This window comes from Oryctolagus cuniculus, chromosome 19 (assembly GCF_964237555.1).
Source record: "Oryctolagus cuniculus chromosome 19, mOryCun1.1, whole genome shotgun sequence".
In the NCBI taxonomy this organism is placed as follows: domain Eukaryota; kingdom Metazoa; phylum Chordata; class Mammalia; order Lagomorpha; family Leporidae; genus Oryctolagus; species Oryctolagus cuniculus.
In genome coordinates, this window is record NC_091450.1 from 6,932,743 (window position 1) to 6,954,509 (window position 21,767).

A 21,767-nucleotide genomic window follows, 5' to 3' on the forward strand; every position below is an offset into this window, starting at 1 on the left:
AACTTTTTATGACTTGTTTATACCTTTGGAAACTTTACATCCGTAGTTACTTTTATATAGCCTTGAATTGTCATGTGTGGACAACCTATGAGAATACATGCTAACAAACTCAAACAGTCTCTCTTATCGAATTTGAGATGTTAAAAGTACACATAATACACTTTTCCAAGTTTTACTTAGTACTGATGCCTAGATGACTTAAGACACAGAGTTATTAATGAATACCATACCAGTATCTGAAGTAAAAGTCAAAATTACATTTCCATGCTTTTAAGTAATATAAGGACAACACCTCCTGAGCAGTAAACACGGTCACTAGTGCATGGTTACAACTTTGAAAAGATCTTTATCATTAAAAGAAACAAGTTTAAAGCACATCAAAGACATGTAAAACTGAGCAAGCAAGCCACTGAGCAAACTGAAGGGCATTTGCATTACCTCAATTTTCTGAACCAATCTGCATTGGCTTACTTTAGTTAACAACATAAAGGCTTGTATACACAGAATTTACTCTTATTTTTATAAGACCATTTTAGCTGGAAAGTAAAAACATGAATACAGCATAGGTCTGACACCATTTATAACATTTTAATACATTTCACATAGTCTGAATTGACTCAAGCAGCTGTTACTTTAACAAATTCAGAGTCTCATCCTTTGAGAGTTCCAGGGATCCAACTGGAAGCCCAAAGTTGGAAGACTCGATTTAGAATTTAAGCTGTCAGAGTCAAACCATTTAGCCAAAATTAGTACATTTTTGATCAGTTGGGTAATTACTCAAACATTAAAAACAGATAAACAACGTAGTCTCAGTACTACAAATAATAAAACATGAAACCTTCAAGACAGGTGAACACTCTCATCAGATAAGTCAGGGACAGCAGCACAGAAAAGAGCTGATAAAAACCCATTTACATTTTGGAATAACCTGTTAAGAATTTTTAAATTAAGACAACATTTTTAAAGTTTTTATTATATAGTTTAGAACAGTTGGTTCTGAATGGAATTTTCCCATAATGTGTCCCCCTTGGTTGTACAAAACAAGAGATAAAGACCTCCGGAACAGGCACTGATCCGGAGTGAGATTGCTTCGCCCGCCTGGTGAACACGGAGCTGCAGGTTACGGCCCATTTAGACTCTGTAGCTGCAGGGCCGTGGAGCCACAAACACATTTACACCACACACACGCTCTTTTCCATTGCAGACACCAGGCAGGTCCCTGGTAGAGGGGCAACAGAAGCCCCCCCTTCCGCACAAAGGCGGGCCTGAGTACTGAGTGCCCCAGGGTGACTTACCGGGTCCTGAAGTCCAGGAGATCCATCCATTTGCCCCATTTGGTCGGCCATGGGGAGTCAGTCTGGGGGGACGGGTATGGCTCGGGGAGTTAGGGTCCTGAGGAATAAGTCAGGAGGCGCGCCTTCCCATCCTCCGCCTGCCATTCCTGGGCCCCAGCTGAGTCCTGCAGGTTGAGGCTCACAGGGCAAGCTTTGTTTGAACACACAGGGGGTTTCAGCACTTGCTAATGGCACAGCAGGGGTTTCCCTGCTGCCTGTGAAGGGAGAGTGGAGGGATCTGCTGGCCCCTGGGGAGCTGCTTCTCGTACCCTCTCCTGTGGCCCCCTCTGCCGGCCCCACAGCCAGGGCCGGGCGGCTGGTAGGGAGGAGGGAAAATCAAATCTTCAGAGTCGCCCTGTAAAACAGAATAGAGCGGCGCCGAGGCTGAAGTCTTACTTTGTTTTATCTGCTTTGCTGGGACGGTCCTGGACGACTAAAATCTTTTTTTGAAGGTTGTTTCTGAGGGAGTAAAAGAGGCTTTAACCAGGAAAGGGAGTTTTTACCAGATCTTGCCAGACCAGGATGTCAAGGGTGCCCTCAGGCGCCCACCCTACTTCAAAGGTAGGCCAATCTGCAGAACAAAGGGTGGTTAGTCTCCCTTTCTAAGAGTTGTCTAAATCCGTCCCATTGTCTGAATTTCAGAAAGGCAAATACAAATAGCCAAAAACAAACACCAAAGAGACTCACAAAAAGGCACTGAACAAAACAAAAAAGACAAAAAATGGAACATCGGCCTCACGCCTGCGGAGTGACCCGCTTCGTTCCTACAGAGGTGGGGAGCCTGCCCCCCTACAGAGTCCCAGATGGGGTCCGAGAACCACACTGACACACAGACACAGATACGAATGCAAGTTCCGGAACCACTTCAGAACCTACAAATGCAGACTCTGGGACCACTTCAGAGTCTCGCAACAATGCCACACACAAACAGACAAACACAGACTCTGGAACCGCCTCAGAGCCCTGTGACAATGCCGGCAATACAAAATGTGAGTCTGAAAACAGTTTATGCAATAGAAGTAAAACCTGAAAGAAAAGGATGAATACTGATGCTGGCACCAAATTCCCGACCGCGGGAATTCCAGATGGGAGTTTCGCTGAGCGTCCTCAGTCTCCCGGTCCTCCCGAGGCGTCCCTCGAGGCTGTAGCGTTGTGGCTTCCGGGCACGTCTGCCAGCCCAACGTCTACCGTGCCAGCCCGAAACCGCTTCAGGCCTGAACCAGATACAGAAACAGAAATGCACGTGCACAGAGTCCCTATCCTTTAGGCGCCTTTACTTACCCCGAGAGATGTCCGTTGGAGACGTCCGTGGGCAGCAGAGCCATCTCGGTGGAACCTCCATATGTTACAGTCGAATTAGAGTTGAATTGCTCTTGCCACCCCAAAAACGCTCCAAGAGACCTTCTCTCATGTAATTAACAAAGGGTAAAGTTTATTGATGTTCCGACATGTCGGGGCCCCCGTCCCAGTACAGGCGAGCGGCCTCGAATAGTCTTGGGTTGGGGTTTTTATACACGTTTAAACAAAGAAAATCAATCATTGCGTAGAGCAGACAGTGGTATAGAGTAAACAATTGACACAAGTTAAGTGATTTTACAATCAGTTGATTTATGAACACAGGGAGTATCAAAAAGCCTCCTATTGCCAAAAGGGAGGGCCACACAAGATTGCAGGAACTGCCTTGATGATACCTAGGAATGCAGCTGAATGGCGATAAGGGACACCTGGTGGAGTCAGGGGTCCAGGAGGCAGAGATATATGGTGACTTCTTCTATCTCACTTAGGTGAAACTGAGTTTACCTCACATTGGGGTAATTTACTGACTAATGGCTATGCAGAGCAAGTCTAACAAGTCAGGAAAGTTCACCAGAGGAGGTTGGGGGGGGAGCAGCTTTTAACTTTTTAACCCTTCACTAGCTTCCAGGGCCGGCACTGTGGCCTACTAGTGCAGCGATATTAGGCGCACGAGGCAATCCAAAGATGGCGCCCAAAGGAAGTAAGGTGGGTGGAACCCGAGGTTGTTTACCACCAAAGCTAATTGGCCGTGCAGCATCAGGAGAGATGACGACGACTGATGACAAGTCTACAGACATATGGCTGGTTCCGTAAAAAAATCGCCCCATAAAATGACCTTTTAAGCAATTGGTTGGTCCTTATGCTCTGACCCAATAATCGTGCAGTTTTGTGCTTTAAAAGGTTTTACTACGCGTGCAATAAACGAGTTCCTGCTTGACTCGACTTCCCGCTGCGTCTGATTGTCTCCGGGATCGGGAGGCTGGGGAACGGGTGAGTGGCGCACTTGCCTTTCCTGGGACCCAGTCCATCCGCGTTTGGGTGGACTCAGACCCTGCACACTAGGTTAAGCCTCTGCCTGCAGTCAGTGCTGACATCCCATATAGGTACCAGTTCAAGTCCCGTCTGCTCCACTTCCAATCCAGCTCCCTGCTAATGGCCTGGGAAAGCAGTGGAAGATGGCCCAAGTGTCCTGGCTCCTGGCTTCAGCTCAGCCCAGCTTCAGCCATTCTGGTTACTTGGGGAGGGAACTATTGGATGGAAGAACTTTCTCTCTTCCTGGCTCCCAGCTTCAGCCTGGTCCAGCCCAGCTGTTGCAAGAAGGTGTCAGAGTCGACCACCCGAAAAACATCACCAAGAGACACGTCTCTTATGCAAACAGCACGGGGAAGTTTTATTGATTATCCAGCATGCTGGGGCTGTCTGATCATCATGAACAGAGCAGCCCCGAATAACCAAAGGTTAGGGTTTATAAAGGCAAAAACCGCAAAACCGGGAGAGGGGGGGAGAATACACAGTTGCTAAGCGGTTGCTAATATCTTACAATCAGCAATTATGATTTTAAGACATAGACAAATCACATCTTCATTATTAGCCCAGGTAACCCAGGTGCAACCTTTCTACTTTTAAGCTTGAGCAATCATGCTAGGGGGTTTTTGTGCGTTGCCAAGGGTGATGTAGTGCACTGCTATTGTCCGACTAGTTGAGATCATAGTTTCAGACCAGAGTCTCACGGTGGGGGGGGTGCTTTCCCAGAATGCACTCTCAAGGGCTCCAAAATGGAGTCCCTACTGTCAAGGTGCTACTTTACTCTGTCTTATTTTCACAGCTGCACCAGGAAGGTTTAAACCTGTAAGCTTAAGCTTAACTTTTTACACCCGCACATATACAATTTTAACTCTTCAAAGGTAGGGAGTAAACCAGCAGATTGGAGCTCTCACTCCCTTTCTTTCTGCCTCTCAAATAAAGAACACATTAAAAATTAAAAAAAAAAAAAAGGCAAGACAAACATACATTGTCCGCGCTAAAGTGAATTTAGGACATTTTGGCTACCAATGAAACTATAACTCCAAGCCACATTTACTGAGTATCTGTATGCCAGGACTCGACCGGCAGTCTTCATGGGGCCTGCTCTTAGGAAGTTAACTTAAGGAGGACGGACAAGCAAACAAGCCTCACAGACCAGCAATGAGAGCCGGCATCCTGCGCAGCCCAAGCCCCTGTTGTTCTCAGCATGTGTTCTCTGTGTGTGGAATTCTTGGGGAGGCTTCCAGAATAAGTCTCCCTGATGGGTGTGGGGAGAGGGGAGACGGGGGAGGGGGTGGACTCAGGCCTTTCTAGTCGGACAGCTTCATGGAGGGCATGGGAACCCCCAAGGTCACGGTTCTGGGCTATGTTGTCTAACCAGAGGCCCAGAGGAGGCTAGGCCCAGTGGACATGGTCCCCAAGGGACAGGAAGCTCAGTGAAAAGTCTCCTGGTTTCTCCCTGAATGCCTCCACAATTGTCTCCGAGAATTGCCCAGTCATATTATTGTCTGTCATTTCATCCCCTAAAATAACGCGACACAGGTGTTGTCACGTATTTACTAACAGGAAACAGGCTGGCCTGGGGTGGGTGGCAGATTTGAATGTCCACCAGCTTCGCCCGCTATCGTGGTCTGGAAGTCTGTTTTTGGAGAGTGGCCATCAGCCAAGACAGCCACTCCCCGGGAGAGCCTCAAGCAGGACAAGGCTTCTGTTCGTGGGGCCAGGGGGCATCTGTCGGGTCAGACGGAGGAGGCAGCTGAAGGAAACGCATGAAATAACAGAAACAAGGGCTTTTTTATTATTATACTTAAAGATTCCAGAGGGGGAAGGTAACATGACTTGTATGGCCAGTGGGAAGGTTAGCAGGGAGGGACTGCAGAATGAGAGAGAGAGAGAGAGAGGACCAAAGCTGTCATTGGGCCAGGGCATTCTCCAAGCAGGTTTCCCGTGGGGCGATCTAATTGGAGGGTTTAGCTCCAGCAGGCATGGTTCCTGGAGGCCACGCTGTGAAGGACAGATGGGCACCGCGGCCCCTGTGCACAGCCCGTGTGGAGTGGGGTCAGTGGAGTCAGTCATGTGGGTTGCATCCAGCTGTCCCACCAGGTGAAGGGCTGGTAACCGGGCCCCTGCTCCTGGGGTGAGCAGCCTGGACGCCACGGCAGCACAAACCCTGGGAACTCACTACGCTCTGAGGGCAGAGTGCGAAATCCTTTTGCAAGCATTTGGGTGTGTGAACCAGTGAATGAGAGTGTTTCTCTCTCTCTCTCTCTCTCTCTCTCTGCACCTCACGTTAGAAAAACAAAAACAGTGCCGGCACCACGGCTCACTAGGCTAATCCTCCACCTTGGGGCACCAGCACACTGGATTCTAGTTCTGGTCGGGGTGCCGGATTCTGTCCCGGTTGCCCTCTTCCAGGCCAGCTCTCTGCTGTGGCCAGGGAGTGCAGTGGAGGAAGGCCCAAGTGCTTGGGCCCTGCACCCCATGGGAGACCAGGAGAAGCACCTGGCTCCTGCCATCGGATCAGCGCCATTGGAGGGTGAACCAACGGCAAAGGAAACATTTCTCTCTGTCTCTCTCTCACTGTCCACTCTGCCTGTCAAAAAAAAAAAAAAAAAAAAAAAAAAAAAAAAAGAGCAGGAGGGAGTGCTAGGAGCTGGTATAAAAGTTCTGGAAGGTTCTAAGGGGTTACCTTGCACCTGAAAATCCCAGGTGAGAGGTGTTAGGGATTCAGATCTGATCTGGTCTGGGGAAGGGGATGCCTGGATTGAGTGGCAGGGAGTGTTAGTGAAGTGAGCACCTGGGTTGAAGCTATCTTGGTGCAGAGATGTGTCAGCTGTCAGTTGAAGGACTAGGAACCTGGGACACTCAGGTGACTGGGAAAGGCCAGGCGTGTGTCGGTGGACAAAGAATCGTGACAAAGATCCCATCTGCTGGTTCACTCCCCCACATGGCCGCAATGGCCAGAGCTGGGCCAATCTGAGCCAGGAGCCTGGAGCTTCTTCCAGGTCTCCCAAGGGGGTGTAGAGTCCCAAGTGCTTGGGCCATCTTCCACCGCCTTCCCAGGGCACTAGCAGAGAGCTGGATCGGAAGTGGAGCAGACGGGACTTGAACCGGTGCCCATATGGGATGGCGGCTCCAGGGGCGGAGGACTCACCTACTGCACTCCAGCGGCCAGCTTGTCGGTGTTGGCTCTGATGCTGGGTTCAGGAAATTCAGCCGTCTCCATGCTGAGGCCTATCCTCCAGTCCTAATTCAGAAAGTCCCCGTCCCGGCTGTGTCAGGAGACAGCGCACACCAAGAGTGAGCGCTGACCTTCTGCTTGGAGGGGAAAAGGAGGGCGTGGCTACAGCCAGACCAAGGGCGGGCCAGAGACAGTTGGACCCTGGAACATCAGGTCTGGAGGATGCACTGCAGGCTGTGGACAGTGCTGTGCACCTTGAGCCTGGGTCTGGCTAGGTGGGAGCTGAAGGGTCAGGCCACCCGGAGGCCAGAGGGAAAGGGGGAAACCTCCCCCTCTGCTCTCTTCTTCCCCCTGCAGCCTCACGATGTGGACCTTCATGCTCCTGGGCCTTCTCTGTGCCTCGGCCTCTGCCAGTGCCAGTAAGTGAGCCGCTGGGACTCTGGTGGTGGGGTGGCGGGAAGGGGCCCCTGCTCGGCTGGTGGCCAAGGCTTGCAGGGCCGCCCCTGAGTGGTGGGAACTGGGAGGTCCTTGCCTCCAAGCCCCCCTTTCTTTCCACTGCAGTCCAGGCCAGGTCCTCCTCCTACAGTGGCGAGTATGGAAGGGGAGGAGGGGAGCCATTCTCCCACTCCGGCCTCCAGCTGGAAGGCCCCATCACAGCCATCCGTGTCCGGGTTGACAGCTTCAATATCGTGGGGTAAGGCTCCTCCGCGTTCCTCAAGTTCTTACTAGCTCAGGAAGTGCTCTTTCACTCTGGGCCACCTGTGCCTCAACCAACAGGTCCCTAGTGAGGCAGGATATGGGGATAGCTGTGAGAGGACTCGGCTTCCAGAACCGTACCCTTTGGACTCCTCCCTCCCCGAATATGCCTGGTGGTGGCAAATCATTAATAACCACTAACTCTCAGGGGCCTGGAAGTCGACCAGCCCAGCCCGCCCCACCTTGTGTGGTTTAAAGTTTCTTTCCAATATCCCTGCTGGGTGCCCTGCAACTTTGCTCAACGCCAATCTTGAGCAGTCCCCACTCCATTGCTAGTCGGAAAATTCTATCACGTGCAGAGCCAAAGTGTGTCCGCTGATCCTGGATCTGCCTCCTGGGACAGCATGGACAAGCCTCTTCCCTCTCCCACAAGGGAGCCACTCAGCTGTTAGAAAATCCCTTTGCTTCCACAAGTGCGGGAATGGGGGAGGGGCATCGTAGGAGGCTGGACTCCAAATTCAAGGCCTGCCATTTGCGGTATGTGGGAGACTCTGGGCAAGCTGCCTTCCTTCTCTGCACCTGCTGTCAGCCAGGCCAGGAGCTGAAGTTCTTTGTGTGGTCCTCCAGGGCTCACCCGGCCTACACTTTTGGGGGAACTAGCAGGGACTGCTCATCCTAGCGTCCAGTTTGGAGGACTCCATGTGCAGGTCAAAAGGTCCTGAACTCTGATGACCTAATCAGTGTCCCCGTTCCTGCCCTCCCACCCGTCCCCAGTCTCCAGGTGCGCTATGGCCAGGTGTGGAGCGACTATGTGGGTGGCAAGCTGGGAGACCTGGAGGAGATCTTTCTGCACCCAGGGGAGTCAGTGATCGCGGTGTCTGGGTCATACAAAAACTATCTGAAGACCCTGGTCTTTGAGACTGACGAGGGTCGCTTCCTTTCCTTTGGGAAAGACACAGGCGTAATCTTCTATGCTGTCCCCTTGGACATCGACGCCGTGCTCCGATTCATCAGTGGCCGAGCTGGCTTATTCATCACCGCCATTGGCCTGCACTGGGACACCATCCCAGAAACTGCTGAGCCCGCCTCCTCCGTGGTAGGGCCCCGGGGTGGGGTGTGACAACTCCCTGATCACTATTCCCATACAAATGGCTCAATAAAAGGACATGGCTAAAGCTGGTGTGCATGTGGGTGTGTGCAGGCGGGACCCACTCTTGGAGGGCGGTGTGACTCTCAGCTCTGGCTACCTGCTGCTAAGAGTGGGAGCACGAGGGAGACAGGTGTTGAGAATCCTGGGCTCTTCCGTACGTCGCAAGGAGAGGAGACGCTGGTTTGAACCAACTCTTTTCGGGGTTAGCTCATGAGAATGTCTGTCCAAACAGGAGTTCTGAAGGGAAGGCTCAGCGGGGCACACCGCCGAGCCCCAGGTGTGCCTCTCTGGCGCCCTCCCCCCTGAGAAGGGGCTGGCTTCTCTGACCAAAGGCTGTCCCCTCTCCCTGGAGCTCAGCTGCAGGTGGGTGGCCTGCACCTCTGTCCTCCCATCTGTCCCAGATGCGATCTCCCTGCTGAAGTTTCGCCCCAGTTTGTGCTTAAGGACTCCACCCCATTCCCCAGGCCAGTTCTTCCTCGTCTTTACCCCTAACCTGGTGCTCTTGCTTAGCCCTCTGGGAACTGGCGCTCAGGCAGATGAGAAGCCCGTGGCTAAGACACACCCATGTCCCGTATTAGAGCGAGTGGGTTTCATTCCTGACTCCACCTTCCTGCTGACGTGGCTCCTGGGAGGCAGCAGGGACGGTTCAGGATGGTTCAAGTGCCTCCCACACGGAGCGCCGGTTGAGTTCTCCTCCAGCTTCTGCCCCCACTCCCACCTCTCTAACAAACAGAAAATAAAAACGGAGCCGGCGCCGTGGCTCATAGGCTAATCCTCCGCCTTGCGGCGCCGGCACACCGAGTTCTAGTCCTGGTTGGGGCGCCGGATTCTGTACCGGTTGCCCCTCTTCCAGGCCAGCTCTCTGCTGTGGCCAGGGAGTGCAGCGGAGGATGGCCCAACACCTTGGGCCCTGGACCCCATGGGAGACCAGGAGAAACAGCATGCTCCTGATTTGGATCAGTGTGGTGCTCCGACCACAGTGCACTGGCATCGGCTGCCTTTGGAGGGTGAACCAACGGCAAAGGAAGACCTTTTTGTCTGTGTCTCTCTCTCACTATCCACTCTGAGTGTAAAAAACAAAAACAAAAACAAAAAAAACAACAACAACAACAACAACAAAAACAAAACACCACCACCAACAACGGAGAGTCGTTCCTTAGGGACCCACCATTTCAACAGTGTGAACTTGGCCCACACCACAGCCAAAGTGGAAATTCTGGGGCAGGTACTTAGTATGGTGGTTAAGTTGCCACTAGGGGCTGCGTCCCATATCTGAGTGCCTGAGTTCAAGGCCTGGCTCTACTTTTGTTTTTTAAGACTTTTTAAAAAATGTATTTATTTGAGAGTTACAGAGAGGCAGAGGCAGAGAGAGAGAGACAGAGAGACAGAGAGAGGTGTTCCAAATGCTGGTTCACTCCCAGATGGCTACAACGGCCAGAGCTGGGCCGATCTGAAGCCAGGAGCCAGGAGCTTCTTCTGGGTCTCCCACATGGATACAGGGACACAAGGACTTGGAGCATCTTCTACTGCTTTCCCAGGCCATAGCAGAGAGCTGGATCACAAATGGAGCAGCTGGGACTCGAACCGGCGCCCATACAGAATGCCAGCACTGCAGGCTGCAGCTTTACCCACTACTCCACAGCCGGGCTCCACTTTTGATTCCAGCTTCCTATTAATGCCAACCATGTGGGAGGCTTGCATTGAGCTCTGGGCTCCTGGCTTCAGTCTGGCCCAGCCTGCCTGTCGTGGTCATTTAGGGAGTGAACCAATGGATGGGACATCTCTGCCTGCCTTTCATAGAGCATGAAAATAAAGTTTTTACAAAAGTAAATTCCAAAGTAGAGACATTTTCAACTTTGATTGCCCCAAGTGCAAGGGGTTGGTTAGAATTCAGGGGAAGCATTAGGATGGCTGGATAGAGTCAGTGAGGACACAAAGTGGCTTTGGGAAGAAATTCAAGGACTCTAAAATACTGGCAGTTTTGGTTTCGGTGGTAGTGGTGGGCAGTAACATATTGCTTCCCATAGATTTCTTTGTGTCATAGGCAATGTCAAGTCATATTTCTTCCCAATTAGACAAAGAGAAGTTACAGACATGTAATTTTGTAAACAATAAAAATAAAAAAAACCCAAACACTATAAAAAGAAGCCCACCACTAGCATGTTTTCATAACAATTCCGTGGGTGCCAGATGTTGCTGTGGATCCATTCTGAGAGGAGGATGGTGGTGGGGGCAAGAGGCATGGAGTCACCACACAGACCCTAGGTGTGGGTGAAAGCAGGCCAAAGGTGAGCAGCTAGAAGACTCATTTATTTCAGTTGGCACAGCAGCTTATAGAGCCAAGGCAGCCAATCTGGTCAAGGGGTGGTCTATGCCCTAACCAATCACAGCCTGTTGCCAGGCAGTTTCCAAAGCCATCCAATCACAGCATGTTGCCAGGCAGGCTCCGTTGCCATGTCATTCCTGAAGCCATCCAATCACAGCCTGTTGCCAGGCAGTTTCCGTTGCCTGCGGCCATCTTGGCATGGCCTTCTCATTCCACCACAAATTCCATCACAGAATATTATGCCATTGGAATTCTTTTTGAGCTATAAATATCATAGATCTTACCCTTTTCAAGGGTGCAAGTGATTTTTAGTATATTTATAAGGTTTGTACATCCAGCATCGCCAGTTCCAGAATACCTAAGTAAAAAACAAAACAAAAACCAAAAAACCCGAGGCCATGAGTTGTCTCCCCAGCCTCCCTTTAGCCCAGCAGAGTCATGTTCTCATGTGTGAACCTGAGGAAGAATTAAGTCAGGCTGATAACAAAGCCATTGCCTTACATACTCATTTGTGGTGAGAACATTTACAATCTACTTTTAGCAATTCTGACGAAAGTCACCATTCCATGTGATCTATTGATCACTAAAGGCTGCTTATTCCTTTCACCTGTATGACTTTGTATGCTCTGATCAACATCTTGCCTCTCTCCATCCATTGTTCCACCAAACCTCTCATGACTACCGCTTTTTTTTTTTTTTTTAAGATTATTTATTTGAAAGGCAGAATGACAGAGAGAGGCAGAGACAGGGAGAGATCTTCCATCCACTGATTTACATCCCATACAGCTACAATTGCTGGGGCTGGTCCAGGCTGTAATCAGGAGCCTAGAATCTCATCTAGGCCTCCCACGTGGGTAGCAGGGACACAAGCAGTTAGGCCACCCTCCACTGCTTCCCCAGGTGCATCAGCAGGAAGCTGGATCAGAACTGGAGCAGCTGGGACTCAGATCAGCCTCTGATACAGGAAGCCGCTTAGCCCACTGTGTCATTACTCTGGCCCCTGCTGACGACCACCCTGCTCTCAAATTCTGAGTTGGTATTTCTTAGATTCTACACGTAAGTGGGATGTGGTATGTACTTGTCTCTCTGTGCCTGATTTCCCTTAGCATAATGCCCTTCAGGTTCACCCCTAGGGTTACAAAGGACAGCTGACTCAGAGGTCATCAGCACATAAATAGTGAAGTTCAAGTGCTACAGTGAAGTTCATGTGCTGGGTGTGGAAGAAGCCATTCAGGAAAGCAACAGGTATAGAAAAGGAGAAAGGCAGGACTAAGCGAACTGGGAAACACCAGTGTTGGTTGGTACAAAGAGGAGGCAGTTACAGAACTATAGAAGGGAGGTTAATGTTGCGGCACAGCAGGTTAAGGCACCACACTGCATCCCGTACTGGAGTGTCCGTTGGAGTCCTGGCTACACTCCTTCTGGTCCAGCTCCCTGCCTCTGATAATGGCTCAAGTGATTGAGTTCCTGCTACCTATCTTGGATGGAGCTCCTGGCTCCTGGCTTTATGCTGGCCCAGCCCCAGCTGTTGTAGGCATCTGGGGAGTGAACCAATGGATGGAAGATCTCTCTCCTTCTCTCTGTCTGCATTTCAAATCAATAAATAAAGAAAAAAAGAACTAGAGAATGGAGTGTTATGGGAGGCAATGAGAAGGCAAGAGAGAAATTCCAAGCAGTGGCTGAGGCCACGATAATGGAGAAAAGGAAAGATCTCCGTTTCTTCCATGGTGGCTGTGAGGAGGTCATCCATTATCTTGACAAGCACAGCTTCAGTGGCCTGCAGGAATCGGCTGAAGCAGGCTGCAATTTGCTAAGGAATGAATGGGAGGTGAGGATTCACAGAGGCGAGGGCTATTTCAAGAAGTGTGTCTCCAGAAAGACAAAAATAAGCTGGTCGTCATAGCTGGGGACTGTGATGTTGTGGTGGATTTATTCTGAGAGGAGGAGCGTGGTAGGGGAAGAGGCATGGAGTCACCACACAGACCCCAGGTGTCAGGTGAAAGCAAGCCAGAGGTGAGCAGCCCACAGACTCGTTAACTTCAGTTGGTAGAGCAGCTTAAATAGCCAAGGCATTCAATCTGGTCAAAGGGCGGTCTATGTCCTAACCAATCACAGCCTGTTGCCAGGCAGTTTCCAAAGCCATCCAATCACAGCTTGTTGCCAGGCAGGCTCCATTGCCACGTGGTTCCCGAAGCCATCCAATCACAGCCTGTTGCTAGGCAGTTTCCGTTGTTAGCGGCCATCTTGGCATGACCTTCTCTTTCCACCGCATTTCTTCCCTTTCATTTATTTTTGAGCAACAGGAGGCATGATTCTTGGCCAGACCCCGTTTCCATGTGGTCTCTGCACATGGCTGTTCCTGTCTTAGGTTGTCTCCCAGGGGATCTTACCCATCATTGACTAACCAGTGCTCCAAAAGGGAGGCCACAGGAGTGCTTGCTCAGATAGGGATTGAATGAGGAACAATGGTAATCAGGAATGGCGTGACCGCACACAGGTATGGAGACCCATGAGCCGGCCATGGGCGCACATGCTAAGGCTTCGCTTGCTGACCATTGGCATTAGTTACTGCCGTGTGGATGCTTATGGTTTCTGTGGAGCTGTGATATGGGGACCGTTTCATAAGTCCAGGCTAGAGTCAAAACAACTATGGCCTTGGGGCTTCCCGTACTTCTTTTCCCACTGACCAAGGCTGAGAAAACACCAGGTGGAAGCTTGTTGTTAGCACCCGAGTTGCCTGCTACGTGACCAGGAGCTTGACTGGATGAAGGCGCGTGATCACCTTTATGGTTGGACCAGGAGCCCATGGACTGTGCGTGATCAGGCACCCGATTGGAGCACCGCCGCATGGACTAAGCTTGCTTACATGCTTCTGCAATGATACACTATATAAGCCGTTTCTGACATGGTACGGGAGCTTCCCCTTTCTTTCGAAGCTCCCCTTGCTCAAGGGTTTCTTTTTCTATCCTGTTTAAATAAAAGTCTACTGAAGACCGATAAGCTGCGAGCAACATCGTTCCTTTGTGGGCAAGGGAGCGACACACAGGCTGTGGGCCGTTTCAGTGGCTGACCAGAGCTAGTGGGCTATAAAGCAGTAGCAGATGTGGCTATGGGCACTTTCTCAGGGTAGGATGATAGGGCAGGTGCATCTGCTAACAAGGCAGACTCTCAGTCTTGTTCAGCTGGTTCTGGTTGGCTGACAGTTGTAGGCTTGATGTTTCTGGCTGGTACCCAAATGGGCTGTCCCGCATTCTCTGGAAAGACACAAGCATATCCTCGGCCCTAGGTTAGCAGAAGCCTTTTTACAGGCGTTGGAATCCAGGAACTGAATTCTGTGTTCACTTCGAGATTAACGGCAAACAAGCGGGTGGGATGAGGTCTAGCTGCTGTCCTGAGAGCCTGGGTGCCTGGGGACTGCCAAAACGTGGGGATCCTCACTGGGTGCAGATGGGATGACCTCGCATGGGTTACTGCCTGGAGATCGTCTAAGTTCATCCCATGGATATTTGGGGGTGGCTGACTAGGCATTGCTGCGTTGTTTGCTACATTGTCGTTTTCACTGTTGGAGCTCTCTCTCCCTAAGTTTCAGCTGTTGCCTGTGAGGCAGCAGCCTGGAGTGACAGGCTCTTATCACTCACAGACTCACTATATTTCTCCTGTGCTTACTGGGGGACATCCTTGATTCATTAGGTCAAGGCCGCATGCCCACATAGTGTCTCCGGAGCGTCACCTCTCTCGAGTGAGGGACAATGACATGCTTCCGAATTCTGGCATGATCAGTCCTTATGTGAATTCGCCGGGCGAACCGACAGTAAAAGGAGGAGCTGAGAAGCGGCATTAGGCTTCTGGGTGGTGTGTGCCTGCCTAACCTGGGGTGACTTAGACCGAGGGCAAGGACCAGGAAAGGGGCGTAGGAGGGGGTCCACAGGAACACCTGTCCTATTTTATACACGCAAGTGTTCAGCCTGATTCTAGAATCACAGACAAAAGCCAGTTAGGATCTTTTCGATTAAACTTGTTGTATTTTGTCTTTGACAGGTGAAGGAGGCTCAGTCCCACCAGGGGGTCTGGATTGCACCAAGACTCGAAAAGAGGGCAAAGGCTGCTTTGTTGTTTTCGGGGCCACACAGGAGGGGAGGATAGGCAGGACCCAGTGACATGGAAGCCATGGCCTCCCAGTTCTGCTGTCACTTTTGCAAAGTCCTGAGAAGAACTCCCTGGAACTCCTTGTCACACGTGACAAGATCAGGTTGCTCTGAGCTAGGTAGCTCCGCTGCCCTCTTGGTCAAAACACAACCTGTGTTGCTGGTCCTTTGAGAGAGGAGCTGTGTCATTGGCTCAAAGGAGGCAGGAGCATGTGAGGGTTCCAAGCTGCTTCCCCCATGGTGTGGGGGTGCAGGGGGCATTTTATAGATGACGCAGCAGACAGCTGGTGTGTGGAGATGCAGGTTGGGCAAGTTCTCATTGGAGGAGCTTGGAAACAGGCTAGCATGGCACTGGCTCCTGCATACAGCTGCTTTGCCAAGCAAAACACTGAAAACACAAAGACCTTTGGACTTTCATAGCCTGTAGCACTGGGGCTGGGTGAAGTTTAAGGCAACGTCCTTGACATTTTCAGGGGCAGTAGGCCGGGCCCCTGGGTTAAATGGAAAACAGGGGGCAGGGGTTCGGGGCAACGGATTAAGCCACCGCTTGGGATGCCTGCATCCCACATCAGAGTTCCCGGTTGGACTCCCAGCTGCTCCACTTCCACTCCAGCTCCCCTAATGCATCCTGGGAGGCAGCATATGATGGCACAAGTGCTTGGGCCCTGCTGCTCATGTGGGAGCCCAGATAGAGTCCCTGGCTTGTGGCTTCAGCCTGGCCTAGGCCTGGCTGTGTGGGCACGTGGAGAGCGAAACCGTGGATGGAAGATCCCCATCTCTCTCTCTCTCCTTGTCACTCTACCTTTCAAGGAGAAGAAAATGATAAACATGTTTTAAAATTGCCAAAGAGAGGACCGGCATTGTGGCACAGCGGGTTAAACTGCCTACCTGCTACACCAGAATCCTATAACTTATTTTATTTTTACTTTTTATTATTTTTTATAGAAAGCTTTGTTAATAAACATAAATTTCAAAAGTAGAACTTTTGGATTCTAGCAGTGCATCCTGTCAGTTGAAGTGCTGGTTCGAGTCCTAGCTACCTGCTTCCCATCTAATTCCCTCGAACACGCCTCGGAAGGTAGCAGACAAGGGAACAAATATTTGGGACCCTGTCACCATGTCCGAGACCCTAAGAGAGAGGCCTGGCTCCTGGCTTTGGGCTGTCCCATCCTCAATGTGGTGGCCATTAAAAATATATTTATGTCTTATTTGAAAGAGTGGCAGAGAGAAAAGAGAGAAAGAGAAAGATCTTCCATTCCTGGCTTCACTTCCCAGATGACCACAACGGACAGGGCTGGACCAGGCCAAAGCCAGGATCCAGGAGCTTCATCTGGGTCTCCCACATGGGAGCTGGAGTCCAGGCACTTGGGCCATCCTCTGCCTCTTTCCCAGGCGCATTAGTAGGGAGCTGGGTTGGAAGTGGAGCAGCCGGGACACGAACTGGTGCCCATACACAGGGTGCTGGCATTGCCGCCAGCAGCTTTACCCACAACGCCACAACACCGGCCCCCTAAATAAATAGTGTTACAAATTCCAGTGTGAACAGATGGACAGGTGGGAGCTTGGTGTTCCACCGCCTTCCCGCTCTGCGCTGGTGCTTCAGTCACTACATGGGCAAATGTGGACTCCTGGAAAGGACCGGGCGGGGCCCTGGGACCCCTTCAGGGCCTCTGTCTTAAGGGTCCTGGGCGTTTCCTGCAGGCATCAAGGGAGAGAATCAGCAGAGAAAGGCAGACAGAGGACAAGGGACAAGGCCAAGCCCATTGGCTGGGTGAGGAGACAGTTCCGTCAAAGGGTACCTGAAGGCCAAGGAGAAGAGAGGAGACACCTTGGCATTCCTGGCCTGGGTGCACCTGTGCTCCCGGAAGTGCGCCTCCCTACTTCCGGTTCTGGAGGGCGGGACTCCCTTTACCTCTGGGCTGAGCCCCCAGTCCCAGATGGTGAGCCAGCTGGAGGGGAGGGAGTGGGATGCCCTGAGCGACGGGTCAGGAGCCACTGATAAGTGATGCTACTTACTCCAGACCCTCCCTGGCCTCCATGCTTCTGTCTTCTTGGAAGACCTGCTGACTCAGAGGGGTCACAGGGGCCAGTCCTGGAGACGCCAGACATCAGGACTCGGGGCTTGAGGTGGAGAGATCCACCCTCGCGGGGCAGAAGGAGTGTGACACCCAATCTGAAGTCTCAGACCCGAGGGTGGGGGAGGGCTCCAGGACCTTTCTGCCATGGTGTCTGAGAGTCTGGGGCAGGGGCCCAGCCCCACCCTGCCCCAAGGAGGACCTGCACCCCCTCAGCGCCTCAGCTTCCCTCATGCTCGCTGGAATGACATCTCTTGGGAGGGGGGCAACTTGCAGCCCAAGTCACCCTTCTCAGAGACAGATGGTTTGAGAAGGTGCTGACGGGTTGAGGCTGGCTGGCTGGCTAGACTTGCTAATTTATAAGATAGTCCCCATGATGTGATAGAACTCATAAAGTGGTATATGGTTGTACGGGTGTTTGCCATGCCATTGTTAACCTTTACTGCCTGCTTGTTTTTCGTTTTTTTTTTCTTCGTTTTTTTTTTTTTTAATTTTGTATCAAAATATCAGGAAAGAGGGGGAAAAATTCTTTTTTAAACATTTATTTATTTATTTGAAAGTCAGTGTTACACAGACAGAGAAGAAGACGCAGAGAGAGAGAGAGAGAAAGAGATAAAGAGAGAGGTCTTCCATGTGATGGTTCTCTCCCCAGATGGGGGAACTTCCATAGCGATCCATCGGATCGGCTCAGTTCTGGCCATTGCGGCCATGTGGGGAGTGACCAGTGGATGAAGACCTTGCTCTCTCTCTCTCTCCCTTCCCACACTTAATAAATAAAATGAGTTAATCGAAAGCTGTGGTGACCATGTCTCAAGCTTGTCCTGCCCCTCCTGGGCTCTGGCACTCAGCCGAGTGGACCCCACCTTGTCATCCCTAAGCTTTACGAGAGGGACAGACCCTGCCCAACACCTGATGCCAAGAGGTTGACCTTGTTTGCTCAGGAGGTGAGCTTCCCTTGATAAAGAGCAGGAGGGAGGGCTTGGAGCTGGTATAAAAGTTCTGGAAGGTTCTAAGGGGTTACCTGGCACCTGAAGCTCCCAGGTGAGAGGTGTTAGGGTTTCCTGGGTCTGCCTTTGAGGGGGTGGGGATTCAGATCTGATCTGGTCTGGGGAAGGGGATGCCTGGATTGAGTGGCAGGGAGTGTTAGTGAAGTGGGCACCTGGGTTGAAGCTATCTTGGGTACAGAGATGTGTCAGCTGTCAGTTGAAGGACTAGGAACCTGGGACACTCAGGTGACTGGGAAAGGCCAGGCGTGTGTCGGTGGACAAAGAATCGTGACAAAGATCCCATCTGCTGGTTCACTCCCCAACATGGCCGCAATGGCCAGAGCTGGGCCAATCTAAGCCAGGAGCCTGGAGCTTCTTCCAGGTCTCCCAAGGGGGTGTAGAGTCCCAAGTGCTTGGGCGATCTTCCACCGCCTTCCCAGGGCACTAGCAGAGAGCTGGATCGGAAGTGGAGCAGACGGGACTTGAACCGGTGCCCATATGGGATGGCGGCTCCAGGGGCGGAGGACTCACCTACTGCACTCCAGCGGCCAGCTTGTCGGTGTTGGCTCTGATGCTGGGTTCAGGAAATTCAGCCGTCTCCAGGCTGAGGCCTATCCTCCAGTCCTAATTCAGAAAGTCCCCGTCCTGGCTGTGTCAGGAGACAGCGCTCGCCAAGAGTGAGCGCTGACCTTCTGCTTGGAGGGGAAAAGGAGGGCGTGGCTACAGCCAGACCAAGGGCGGGCCAGAGACAGTTGGACCCTGGAACATCAGGTCTGGAGGATGCATTGCAGGCTGTGGACAGTGCTGTGCACCTTGAGCCTGGGTCTGGCTAGGTGGGAGCTGAAGGGTCAGGCCACCCGGAGGCCAGAGGGAAAGGAGGAACCGCCCCCTCTGCTCTCTTCTTCCCCCTGCAGCCTCACGATGTGGACCTTCATGCTCCTGGGCCTTCTCTGTGCCTCGGCCTCTGCCAGTGCCAGTAAGTGAGCCGCTGGGACTCTGGGGGCGGGTGGCGGGAAGGGGCCCCTGCTCGGCTGGTGGCCAAGGCTTGCAGGGCCGCCCCTGAGCGGCGGGAACTGGGAGGTCCTTGCCTCCAAGCCCCCCTTTCTTTCCACTGCAGTCCAGGCCAGGTCCTCCTCCTACAGTGGCGAGTACGGAAGGGGAGGAGGAGAGCCATTCTCCCACTCCGGCCTCCAGCTGGAAGGGCCCATCACAGCCATCCGTGTCCGGGTTGACAGCCGCTATATTGCGGGGTAAGGCTCTTCCGCGTTCCTCAAGTTCTTACTAGCTCAGGAAGTGCTCTTTCACTCTGGGCCACCTGTGCCTCAACCAACAGGTCCCTAGTGTGGCACGATATGGGGATAGCTGTGAGAGGACTCGGCTTCCAGAACCGTACCCTTTGGACTCCTCCCTCCCCGAATATGCCTGGTGGTGGCAAATCATTAATAACCACTAACTCTCAGGGGCCTGGAAGTCGACCAGCCCTGTCCACCCGCCTTCTGCAGTTCAAAGTTTCTTTCCAATATCCCTGCTGGGTGCCCTGCAACTTTGCTCAACGCCTCTCTTGAGCAGTCCCCACTTCATTGCTAGTCGGAAAATTCTATCACGTGCAGAGCCAAAGTGTGTCCGCTGATCCTGGATCTGCCTCCTGGGACAGCAGGGACAAGCCTCTTCCCTCTCCCACAAGGGAGCCACTCAGCTGTTAGAAAATCCCTTTGCTTCCACAAGTGGGGGAATAGGGTGGGGCATCGTAGGAAGCTGGACTCCAAATTCAAGGCCTGCCATGTGCTGTGTGTGGGCGACTCTGGGCAAGCTGCCTTCCTTCTCTGCACCTGCTGTCAGCCAGGCCAGGAGCTGAAGTTCTTTGTGTGGTCCTCCAGGGCTCACCCGGCCTACACTTTTGGGGCAACTAGCAGGGACTGCTCATCCTAGCTTCCAGTTTGGAGGACTCCACGTGCAGGTCAAAAGGTCCTGAACTCTGATGACCTAATCAGTGTCCCCGTTCCTGCCCTCCCACCCATCCCAGTCTCCAGGTGCGCTATGGCCAGGTGTGGAGCGACTACGTGGGTGGCAACCTGGGAGACCTGGAGGAGATCTTTCTGCACCCAGGGGAGTCAGTGATCGAGGTGTCTGGGTCATATGGTAACTATCTGAAGACCCTGAACTTTTTCACCAACTACGGTCGCATCCTGTCCTTTGGGAAAGACACAGGCGTAATCTTCTATGCTGTCCCCTTGGACCTGGATGTCGTGCTACGATTCATCAGTGGCCGAGCTGGCTTATTCGTCAACGCCATTGGCCTGCACTGGGACACCATCCCAGAAACTACCCCAGCAACTGCTGAGCCCGCCTCCTCCGTGGCAGGGCCCCGTGGTGGGGTGTGAGAACTCCCTGATCACCATTCCCATACAAATGGCTCAATAAAAGGACATGGCTAAAGCTGGTGTGCATGTGGGTGTGTGCAGGCGGGACCCACTCTTGGAGGGCGGTGTGACTCTCAGCTCTGGCTACCTGCTGCTAAGAGTGGGAGCACGAGGGAGACAGGTGTTGAGAATCCTGGGCTCTTCCGTACGTCGCAAGGAGAGGAGACGCTGGTTTGAACCAACTCTTTTCGGGGTTAGCTCTTGAGAATGTCTGTCCAAACAGGAGTTCTGAAGGGAAGGCTCAGCGGGGGCACACCGCCGAGCCCCAGGTGAGCCTCTCTGGCGCCCTCCCCCCTGAGAAGGGGCTGGCTTCTCTGACCAAGGGCTGTCCCCTCTCCCTGGAGCTCAGCTGCAGGTGGGTGGCCTGCACCTCTGTCCTCCCATCTGTCCCAGATGCGATCTCCCTGCTGAAGTTTCGCCCCAGTTTGTGCTTAAGGACTCCACCCCATTCCCCAGGCCAGTTCTTCCTCGTCTTTACCCCTAACCTGGTGCTCTTGCTTAGCCCTCTGGGAACTGGCGCTCAGGCAGATGAGAAGCCCGTGGCTAAGACACACCCATGTCCCGTATTAGAGCGAGTGGGTTTCATTCCTGACTCCACCTTCCTGCTGACGTGGCTCCTGGGAGGCAGCAGGGACGGTTCAGGATGGGTCAAGTGCCACCCACACGGAGCGCCGGTTGAGTTCTCCTCCAGCTTCTGCCCCCACTCCCACCTCTCTAACAAACAGAAAATAAAAACGGAGCCGGCGCCGTGGCTCATAGGCTAATGCTCGGCTTACGGCACTTGCACACCGAGTTCTAGTCCCGGTCAGGCAGCAGATTCTGTACCGGTTGCCCCTCTTCCAGGCCAGCTCTCTGTTGTGGCCAGGGAGTGCAGTGGAGGATGTCACAAGTGCTTAGGCCCTGCACCCCATGGGAGACTAGGAAAAGCACCTGGCTCCTTCCTTCGGATCAGTGTCGTGCGCTGGCCGCAGCGGGCCGGCCTCGGCGGCCATTGGAGTGTGAACCAACGGCAAAGGAAGACCTTTCTCTCTGTCTCTCTCCCTCACTGTCCACTCTGCCTTGAAAAAAAAAAAAAGATCGAGAGTCTTTCCTTAGGGACCCACCATTTCAACAGTGTGAACTTGGCCAACACCAC

The 21,767-nt window shown here is 52.4% G+C and overlaps 1 protein-coding gene across 2 annotated transcripts; it reads left to right on the forward strand.

The window, feature by feature from the left end:
• Nucleotides 1–7,026: 7,026 nt before the first annotated feature.
• LOC138847125 (zymogen granule membrane protein 16-like) lies at nucleotides 7,027–20,648 on the forward strand. 2 transcript variants are annotated; one of them, XM_070064876.1, is made up of 3 exons: nucleotides 7,027–7,253; nucleotides 7,396–7,528; nucleotides 20,236–20,648. In XM_070064876.1, the coding sequence occupies exons 1-3, from the start codon at nucleotides 7,199–7,201 to the stop codon at nucleotides 20,591–20,593; spliced, it is 546 nt and encodes a 181-aa protein (XP_069920977.1). In that variant the 5' UTR covers nucleotides 7,027–7,198; the 3' UTR covers nucleotides 20,594–20,648. The 2 variants fall into 2 exon arrangements, with proteins under 2 accessions (XP_069920977.1, XP_069920978.1); XM_070064877.1 differs by lacking the exons at nucleotides 7,027–7,253; nucleotides 7,396–7,528 and adding exons at nucleotides 19,033–19,188; nucleotides 19,330–19,462.
• The last annotated feature ends 1,119 nt before the right edge of the window (nucleotides 20,649–21,767 follow it).